The 10,555-nt window shown below is 48.7% G+C and overlaps 1 protein-coding gene across 2 annotated transcripts in view; it reads left to right on the forward strand.

Annotated features, from left to right (window-relative positions):
- The window catches only part of ERICH1 (glutamate rich 1), a 60,967-nt gene that overhangs the window by 19,464 nt on the left and 30,948 nt on the right, over window positions 1-10,555 (forward strand). For both annotated transcript variants that reach the window (XM_045811171.2, XM_045811170.2), the window contains exon 3: window positions 10,400-10,552. In XM_045811171.2, the coding sequence (XP_045667127.1) occupies window positions 10,400-10,552 (153 nt within the window). The remainder of the gene's footprint in view (window positions 1-10,399; window positions 10,553-10,555) is intronic.

Here is a 10,555-nt window from a genome sequence, read left to right on the forward strand (position 1 = left end):
TAGAAACCGCCTTCTCTCAGAGGTTTGAAGACTCCACCTGCAGCGTCCACTGTTGATGCTACAAAGTCAGCTGCCGTTCTGATGCTCAGTCCCGTTGGAAATAGCCATGGGTCCCCCCTCTGGACTGTGTTGGCTTTTTCTTTCTGACCCCAGAGAACTGAAATAGAACACAGATGTTTTTCTGTAAGGGTCTCTTTCTGTCTGCTGCACCAGGGGTCCCATGGGCCGTTGAGTCTGGAAACACGGGTGCCATGAGGCTTTCCTGGTCACTCCTCCCTGGGACTCCTGTCGTCAGGCTTTAGGGCTCCCAAGAGATCACCTTGCTTTCTTTCCTCTTATTTTTATGTCTTTGTCACCTTGGTCTCCTTTCTGGGCAATTTTCTCAACTTTATTGTCCACATCTTGTGCTTCTTTCTCATTCTGTTCTCCTGTTTCAGCTTTTGGGGTGAGTCAGAGGACGCCACCTGCTTACAGATGGGCCTCCTCTGCCTCAGTCTCCCCACACAGACACCCAGCCTGCCTGCACGCCCTGCCAGCTTCCAAAACCACACTGCTGTCACTCACCTGGAGGCCCTTCTATCCACCCTCCTCCTCTAGGTGGCATCTGGGGAGGGAGTGGCAGTGGGTGCCTCTGTTCGGTACTGCATCTCTGTCCTCGAGTTGCCTGATTGTGTATGGGTGGAATCTGCCCTTGGCTCAGGGCCTGAGGCCACGTGGTCACTGCCCCGAGGGACTGCCCAGGTGCCCTGTGGGGCTTCCTTCCTCAGCCACTCTTCTCCCATTTGAAAAGGAGGGCCTAGCAAGTGAGGATGCCACTTCGGTGTACCCACCAAGGATGACTGGGAATACTGGTCTCATGGAAAGAAAATGAATTATTCTAAGGATGGGTAACACATCTCTCTGCAAGTCAGACCTTTGGCATTCCTTTGCTTTCAGCAAAACTGAAGGAAACAATTGAGTTATCAGCCAATAGATCATGAATAGTAATTTTGTTTGATGATGGATTTCTCTGTGATTTTGGCATATGATTTAGAAAGAATTCAATGAAACAAGTAATATTGCTATTTTTAAAAAGCCACACACTGTCATCTGCCTATTTTTGTGTTCAAAGTTTCTGAGCAGTTACCTCTGTAAAAATGCAAAACAGTAACAGCATTCCAGCAAAACCCTGTCTCGTTGTAGCAGGGACAGACGTCCTGCTTTCTCAGCAGGAGAGTTGTTTTACAGTTACTTTGATCAATTGCCTTCTATTAGTTGTAATAATTTAGAAAAAAATTACATTTAGCATCGTGGAAATTTTTGAAAGAATTCAGTTTGTTTGAGAAGTATGGTGTGATAGAATTACTACTATATGAGGGCAAAATTGTGGGGGCGTTGGAGTGCCAGAGGAGAAAAGGATAGTGTAGCATTTCTAACTGAGCCAAGAGCTCATATATGTTGTTTCTGTGGATGCAGGTGGCCATCAATTTGTGTGGGGTGTGGATTCCCTTTAGATACGAATACTTACCGTCCAGCACAAGTAGGTGTCGGATGTGGCAGCTGCAATGTGTGTGTATGGGGCATGCAGTTTAAAGCCACTGTTTCGGGATGCCTGGGTGGCTCAGTCGGTTAAGTGTCTGCCTTCGGCTCAGGTCATGATCCTGGGATCCTGGGATCGAGTACCACATCGGGCTCCCTGCTCAGCAGGGAGTCCGCTTCTCCCTCTCCCCCTCCTTGTGCGTACGCTCTCTCTCTCTCTCTCTCTGGCAAATAAATAAAATCTCTTTAAAAAAATAAAATAAAAAAACCACTGGTTTTTTTTTTAATGATTTTTTATTATATTATGTCAGTCACCATACAGTACATCCCCGGTTTCCGATGTAAAAAGTTCGATGATTCATTAGTTGCGTATAACACCCAGTGCACCATACAATACGTGCCCTCCTTACTACCCATCACCGGTCTGTCCCATTCCCCCACCCCCTCCCCTCTGAGGCCCTCAGTTTGTTTCTCATAGTCCATAGTCTCTCATGCTTCATTCCCCCTTCTGATTACCCCCCCTTTCTTTATCCCTTTCTTCCCCTACCGATCATCCTAGTTCTTATAAAAAACCACTGTTTTGGGGACTGTGTGTGCAGGAGCACCCCTCTGAGCGGCGGTCTGGTGGGCTCGTGCTGTTGCATCTGCGCTCTTAGGGACTGTGAAAATCGGTAAGTGGAGGAACATCTATGAGTGCCTGGAGTTGCCCGTGAAAATGTTGCAAAGCTCTTTTTGGTAAAAACTGCAGTCAGTTTTCCATTAAGATGTGAATATTTTCTAATAAAATCTTGATAGTACAGCAGAAGTCTCGGAACCCACTCCATTCAGGTCTTTCAAATCTTAACCTTTTGCCACTTCCTCGAAAGCCTCCTGTAGTCTAAGAAATACAACATATAGACCTCAAGGGCATTATGCCGAGTGGGGTAAATCAGACAGAAAGACAAACACAGCGTGATCAGTGTGGACTCTGAAAATGGAATTCACAGGGGCTGGGGTGGGGGGACGCTGGTCACAGGGCACAGACCTCCAGTTACAAGGGAGTTATAGTTAACTATTCTGTATTGTACACCTGACAGTTCCCGAGAATAGATCTGAAATGTTCTCACCACGACAGAGAGATGGCATTACACGAGGGGATGGAGCTGCCAGTAAGGCTGGCCATCATCTTGCAATAGTTAAGTGTGTCAAATCACTATATCCTATACAAAGTCTCAGTTATATCTCAAAAAGGATGGAAATGTGAGATGACACCAGTGTAAGTGACACTTCCTAGAATTCGGAAACCCCCACTTCCGTGCAGTTTCCTACTGGGTTCTATAGTATACATACTTTATCATACATATATCATACTGGAAGGTGTGTAAGACTCTGTGTTGCTGACAGTAACTGCTGTCGATTTTAGCCGCTGTCATGTGCTGTGGGGCGGCTGTATCAGAATATCCCCCACTTTGGTTTCCAGCCATTGGATTTTGCACCTTGCTCTGATGTCCCCCACGGTTCTGTGCGTTGGGTTTGTGGACCTTCCTGGATCCCTGTGGTTGTGATCTTCATCACGTGGGGAATGTTCAGTAACTTTTTATCGGAGGGCTTCAAGTTCATACATAAGGCCACCTGACATTGCCACACAGCCCACAGAGGCCCTGTTGGTCCCATGCCTTCTCTGTTTCTATGGGCTTTGTTTGACCTCCGTGGGGCTCCTTGCGTGTTCTTCCATCCCAGCTGGTGGGGTACAAGGGTCCAAGCAGCAAGGTGGAAGTCCAGCTGGTCTCGGAAGCTGCTGTCCATCACCCCACGGTGCTCAAGTGGAGGATGGGAGGGGCCACCTCTCCCATGCTCCTGCCCACCCTCAGCTGTCTGGATGTAGGGATGCAGCCGGGCAGTGGCCTGGCCCTTCCCCCAAGGTTGCCGGCTGCCAGGCACCCTCTCCTGAGTGCTCTGCCCGGAGCCAAGATTTAAAGCCACCCCCCCACCTGGCAGCTCCTCCCTGGGGTGCCCACACCCTGCACAGCAGAACACTCAGGGGTCCCCCTCAGAACCCTGGGCTCGCTCTATGAAGCCTGCTTCTCTCAAGAATGCAGCCCATGGCCTGCAGGCACCTGGGCCTCCCTGGACCTCTGTCCCCTCCTCACCTCGGGAGAACACCACCTGGTGGGTCCCACCCCATGCTCCTCGCGCTCACTCTGCCTTGGGCCATGGTGACCATAGCCTCATGGCTGGTCTGTTCCTCGGTGATCAGCATCTAAAACTTGTTTCATCAGGTTGGCCCGTCTGTGTGGTTGTTCCAGGCAGGATGGCACGTGCTGCCTGTGACTCCATCTTGGCTGGAAGGGCACATCGTATATTCTTCTGGCTTTGCAGCACGGCGCTATGAGTGAAGATGCGCTGGGTCGTCATGGACCTCTCCTTGCACAGGGAAGTTTCCCTAGGGCCTGTCCCCAGAGAAGTAGCTGTAAATGCCCTCCAGTGACCCGCCACCTTCTTGTGCTCCAGGTCCTACTGAATAGTAGCACAGCTGACCCTCGAATGAGCCGGGGCTTGGGACACTAACCTCCAGGCTGTCAGAAATCTGCCTCTAACTGTTGATTCCCCAAAACTTACCCACTAATAGCCTACTGCTGACCGGAAGCCTCACCAATCACATAAACAGTCAATCAACGTGTTCTGTATGTTATATGTATTATATACTGTATTCTTACTACAAGTCAGCTAGCGAAAAGAAAATGTCATGAAGAAAATTATAAGGAAGGGGCGCCTGGGAAGCTCAGTTGGTTAAGCGTCTGCCTTCGGCTCAGGTCATGATCCCAGGGTCCTGAGATCAAGCCCCACATCGGTCTCCCTGCTCAGCAGAGAGTCTGCTTCTCCTTCTCTCTCTGCTGCTCCCCCTGCTTGTGCTCTGTCTCTCTCTCTCTCAGATAAAGAAATACATAAATAAAATCTTAAAAAAAGAAAATTGTAAGAAGAGAAAATACATTTACAGTATGTGCTGTATTGATCAAAGTAAATCTGAATATCAGTGGACCCCAGCAGTTCAAACCTCTGTTGTTCCAGGGTGAGCTGATAAAGTGCAGGGAACCTACATCTCATTTTAATGTGCATTCCTGATAGTCGTGAAGCTACACAGCATATGCATGTTTGTAGACCATATTTTGGGGCTATTTTTCTCCTGGGTTGTTTTTGGTTATTTATCTTACAGATTTCACGAGTTTTTTGTATTCCAAATCTCAACTCTTGGCCAACTATATATGTTGCAAGTACCTTCTCTCCATGGATTATCTTCATTTTTAAAAATAACAATATGTTCTATTGTTCAGAAGTTACTATCTTTAAGTTTGTGGCTAGTGGGGCTTAAGAAGTCTTTTGCTACTGTAATAGTAGGTGTTTTATGTCTCCTAAAAGACAGTGGGGCTTAAGAAGTCTTTTGCTACTGTAATAGTAGGTGTTTTATGTCTCCTAAAAGACAGTCCTCTCCGGCATAGGTGCTGTGGTCCATGTTGGGGAGATGGTCTCACCTTACTTCGTGCAGGCTCCTCGGCCAGGTTTGCAGCAGAGAGTGTCCCCTCTGGGTTTGTGAGCTCCGCAATGCCAATGGCCACGCTGGTTTAATTACTCTGGCTTATAATGTGTGTTCATATCCAGTAGGGAGAATTCATCCCACTTATTCTTCCCTGCTCAACTCGGCCCTTTGCTCATCCATGTGTACTTTAATCAGATTCTCAAGGTGTGCACAGAAAAATTCTTGAAAACGTGTTGCTTGTCCCGGGATGGCCTGTAGCCTCTAAGAGCAGCTATGCAGGGAAAGAATGTTTGCTGCGGGTTACCTGGCATTTCTCAGAGTTTTGGGGACAAGTGCTCAGGTTCTGTCACTTGCCCTGTCACCAGATGCGGAAGCCTCTGACGCAGGACTATTTTACCAGGCCTGTGATAGCGAGTACATGCCCACGGTGGAAAGCACAGGTACCTGATGCTCAGGGGAGTGGCAAGAGTTTATTGCGTTTGTCTTAAAAACCCATGTTCGGCGCTCAAATATATGTGCTTTTTAGCTAATACTGTCATAAAAAAAGAAGTGCTTTTGAAAGCTAACTGCAAATATGTGCCCGATATGATGTGGCTAAGCTGGTAGATGGAGTTGGAAGTACACGGGGGGGCAGCTTTCGTGAGAGAATATGGCAACAGGTGAATTGTTCACCATTTGAAAAGAGGAGCTCACAGATCCGTCCTATTTGGCAGATGTTACTCAAAGCTGAGCACGATCAATTAACCACAAGGCAGTGAAACTTTTCATGGCACATGAAGTAGCTGCAGTGAAGTGGCCGTTGGGAAGCTGGATAACCAGACTGATGGTGGGGGTCGCAGGGATGTGGTCTGTGTGCACGCAGCATGGGTGTGCGGTGCACGGGGCTGTGCGTGCAGTGTGAGTGCGCTCACCGTGGGTGTGCATGGGTGCACTCGCAGCCTGGGTGCGTTCGTAGTGTGGGTGAGCTCGTGGTGTGGGTCTGCGGTGGGTGCATGTGGGGACATCTTTTCCTCTGCAACATAGATCCCATTTCTTGAAACGTCAAAACTTGCTTCTAGGACAGGAATGGGTGTGGTGTCCACTGTCCAACCAGCCCTGCCTCTCCGTAACATTTTGCCACTTACCCCAGGCAGGTAGGAGATATTTTCTATTTTTTTTCCCTGAGAATAACCTATTTCCTGTTAACTGTAGCTGCAGTATAGGTTAATGGAATGACAGGGAGCTTTTGAGCTGACGTTTAGGCCTGCATGGAGCATTTGTGCCCGGTGCACATGACCAGAGAGGGACCCTCCCTGGTAATGACACCCACAGTAATCGTGACCATGAGATGCTACTCTCTGCCTGCCAGGTGGACAGAGAGCATTTTCAAAGTACACATGCCACACGGTCATTGAGAACTTTTTTTTTTTAAAGGACTTTACATTTTAGAGCAGTTTTAGGTTCAGAGCAAAACTGAGAGAAAGCTACAGAGATTTCCCTTGTGCCCCCTCCGCACACCCCCTCCAGCTTCCCTCAATATCAGCACCCCCACCAGAGGGTGCATTTGTTATACTCAGAGGTCCCATACGGACACGTCGTCATCACCCAGAGTCCTCAGTGCACATCAGGGTCACTGTGGTGTTGCACGCTCTGTGGGTTTGCACAAATGTGTGATGACACGTACCCACCATGACAGGGTCACACAGAGTAGTCTCACTCCCCCCGGGTGGAAGAGGCGCTGCTGTCCATCCGCGTCCGGCGCGCTGCTGGGGGCTGCTCAGAGGTGGCACCAAGTGGGCTCAGGGACTGCCATGGGACAGCTCCAGGTCGGAGGGAACCTAAGCGAAGTGGACAGCCCAGCTCCTGTTGGTGACTTCCGCTGGCTTCACTTGGGCTGTGAGGGTCCCCCCAGAGTTCTCTTCCACTGGGACACTGTCCCAGGGCTGTCACCGTGCACACGCCCAGCAGGGCGCCCGGAAGGGCCCACCTCATTGAGCCTCAGAAGGCCGCTTGAGGGCAGCCGCGCTGGGTCACAGGCTTGTTAGCGGGGTGAGCCGAAACTCGAGGCCAGAGGTGACTCCAGAGCTTCCCCAGGTCTCGTGCCGCCCTCCCGTCTGCCATCCCAGATGTTGCGTCGGTCTGGCACTTACACTGTCAAGCCGTTGGCCGAGAACCGAAACAGCACGGGGTCCAGGGACTCTCTGGCCGGCTGCAGGGTTCCAAAGCGCTACTGGGACTGTCCATCCTGCGTGCCTTGTGCAGTAAACACGCTGGATGGCGGTGTTTGCTGGATGTGGAAGCGCAAAGCAGACAGTCCCTGCCACCAGTGAGCCCGCGTTCCCGTTGGGAGATACATAAAACCTGTGAATGAATAACCATGGGACACGGAAACGCAGAACAATGCCCGTTGCATGGGAGGACTACAGATATATTCCGAATATCCTCTCTCTTAGCTGCCATAACAGATCCCACAGACCAGGGCTTACACAGCACACTTATTCCTCACGTTCCTGGAAGCTGGGCGTCCGAGTTCCAGGGGCTGTTGGATCCATTCCTAGTGAGACTGCTGTCCCTGAGTGACAGCTGGCCACCTCTCGTTGTGTCCTCCCGTGGCTGCTCCCTGTGTGCACGACAGAGGGGCGCTCTTGTCCCGTCCTCCTAGAAGGACACCAGCCCTCCCGGGTCAGGGTGCTGCCTTGTGACCTCACTTAAGCTTAAGACTTTGTTGTAGGCCCCACCTGGGTTAGGACTTCTGCCTACGGATTTGGGGGCATCTGCTAAGAAGGAAGCAGTGCTGAGTTGGAATGAGGGAGTGTCAGAGACCTTACATAGTGGAGCAGTCCCTGGGGAGAAAGTCACAGAAGCAGGAGCCCCAGGGGCCTGTCCTGTAAGCTGGGGGTGCACCCGGTGCACAGGCCAGGGTGACAGGTGTGGGTATTGCCTCTCACGCTTCAAGGAGGCATCGAGCCCTTTTTGTTTTAACCGGGGGTGGCTGTGGTGAAGTGGAGTGGGGTGTAGGGACAAGGCAGGTCAAGCCCCCTGACAGCTGATCCATGGGATAGACCACCTTGTAGCAGTAGAGACAGCAATAAGCTCTTTAAGGTGTGTTTAGAGTTAAAATCGACATTCACGCTAGGTACAGATTGCAGGTGGAGGAGAAAGAAATCACTTCTGTATCGTGTTGAGGAGCTGATGATGGCTGTTTCTATTGGCCAAGCAAAAGCATATTTTATATTTTATATACACCTTAAATACAAGAGATGAGACAGAAATAAGGAGTAGGTGGCCATGGAAAAGAACTGCCTAAGTCCTGGAAATAAAAAAAATCACCCATGCCAGTGGTGGGCAGGGGTGTGCAGAGTCACGTGTGCATGGGCGCTTAGCAAAGCCTAGTTAACTTTCTCCTTGCTCATCCCTGAGCCGTGAACATCCAACTGGGGAAGGATAAATGTCATCACAAGAAACCATTTTTCCCCAGAAGAAATTGGGAAGAACTAGAGCTGGAAGCTGTCAGGTCATTTATGGTTCAAAGGCTCAGCGTTTGGAGCCATGGCTGCGGGCGGCCGGATGAGAGCTGTTTCCCGGGAGCGTTGCACTGGATGGGGATGCATCTCAGTTGCCTTTGCTGACTCAAATCGTGCTTTACTTCCCGGTACCCCCGGTGTTCATCCGAATAATCGAGTGAACAGTGACATTTCTAAGTTCTGTTTAACTTTCTTACCAGTGACACTTCAGCCGACCAAAAGCTTCCAGAAATACTCTGCGGAAAGGATAGAAGTTGATGTCTGGCTGGGGTGGTCTCCTTGGAAGTCATGTCCCATTCTGCCTGTTTTCAGTGGGATGACATGGTAATTAATTGACTATGAAGTAAATTAACCTAAGAACTGAATTCTTGCATTTTACCTTCAAGAAAGTGAAATACATTGATGGTGGAAGAATTGGAGAGTGTTTCAAGGTTTTTACATTATATGTCTTAAAGGCACATTCTGTCATGTATTCATGATTTCTTTCAAACCTTGTTTTGTTGTTTTTAAAATAAAATGTCAATTTTTCTGTGAAAGATTAATGGGGATATCCACTTGTGTTTGTCACATACAAGATTGCTTTACCATATTTTCTATGCAAATATGACTATTAAAAAGATGGAGAGGTCGTTTGCAAACATCTCCCCTCTCCTAGGCTGCCTCATCATTGTCGGGACATTTCCTTTTCGCACTTGTTTATTTTTCCTTCTGTTTTCCGTGTCTGAGAAGAGAGATCCAGAAAGATTTTTCTGGGGCCAGTGTCAAAACAATCACTGCCTGTGTTCTCCTCTAGGAGTTTTATGGTTTTACGTCCCACATTTAGGTGTTTGATCCATTTAGAGTTTATTTCTGTGTGTGGTCCCGTCCCAGGAATGGAAGTACAGCCCAGGGAGCAGAGCCCGAAACGTTGTCATCCTGTTGTGTGGGAACAGATGGTGACTGCACCTCTCATGGGAACACTGCACAGCACGCAGAATTGTCCAGTCAGTATGTGACACGAAACTAACACAATGCTGTGTGTCAGCTGTGTGAATTAAAGAAAGGTTGATGCCACCAGTGTTGGAAAGAACATGGGAGAAACCAGTGTTCCTGTCGTTGCCTTTCTAGACCGTGCATCTCAAAAGCCACCAAAAGGTGCTTACCCTTCGGACAATCCCATTTGCAGGGATTTCTCTGAAGGAACTCAGTGGTCAAGGGTGCAAAGTTTTGTACGACAAAGATGTCAGCTGTTCGTTATAGTGGAAATTTAGAATCAACCTCCATATGTGAAATTTAGGGCAATGGTTAAATTATAATTAAATTATAATTCACCAGAGATGTGAAATATTATGTAGCCATTAAAAGACCACGTAGATGTAAATATATCTCAATATATTATTCTGTCATGTTGTGTTAACTTTTGAATGATTTTATATACATAATATACAAATGTAATAATAATAAAATACGGGTAGCATGATCCCATTAAGATGTGTGTGTGTATATACAAGTATGCAGGTTGTTAGCACACATGGAGAAAAAGTTCCAGATTATGCACCAAAATGTTAGGAGATTCACATGGTAATGATGAGAGGTATGCTATGTGGAATTTTCTGCTTCCTACTTACGAGTTATATTTTTCTATCATTTTATGAAAATCCAGAGGTTAAATAATCACAGGTCGTTCCTTTCACCTGGCTGGCTATAGGGCTAGCGTGCCTCTGACGAGGCGCTTGGCTTACTGAGCTCTGTGCCAACGGCAGTGACTGGGTTTCACAAGCTGTTAGGTCTCACATCTTCGGTGGATGAGTTTGGGGAAGGGTGCCAGGACCAGCAAAGGTCTGGTCACGTGATGCCATGTTCACAATCCCCTTGTATCCTGCAGATGAGGATACCGAGGTCCCACCTCGAAGGCGGCTCTACACGGTGAGTTTGCCTCCTGAGGGGTATGTCCCCACTCCGCCAGAGCCACAGGGCAGCCCGGCCTCCGAGGACACCTCCAGCAGCGATGACGCGGGAGGAGGATGCCAGCTTTCAGGTG

This window comes from Ursus americanus, chromosome 27 (genome assembly GCF_024610735.1).
Source record: "Ursus americanus isolate L20-20 chromosome 27, mUrsAme1.1.p, whole genome shotgun sequence".
Classification (NCBI taxonomy): domain Eukaryota; kingdom Metazoa; phylum Chordata; class Mammalia; order Carnivora; family Ursidae; genus Ursus; species Ursus americanus.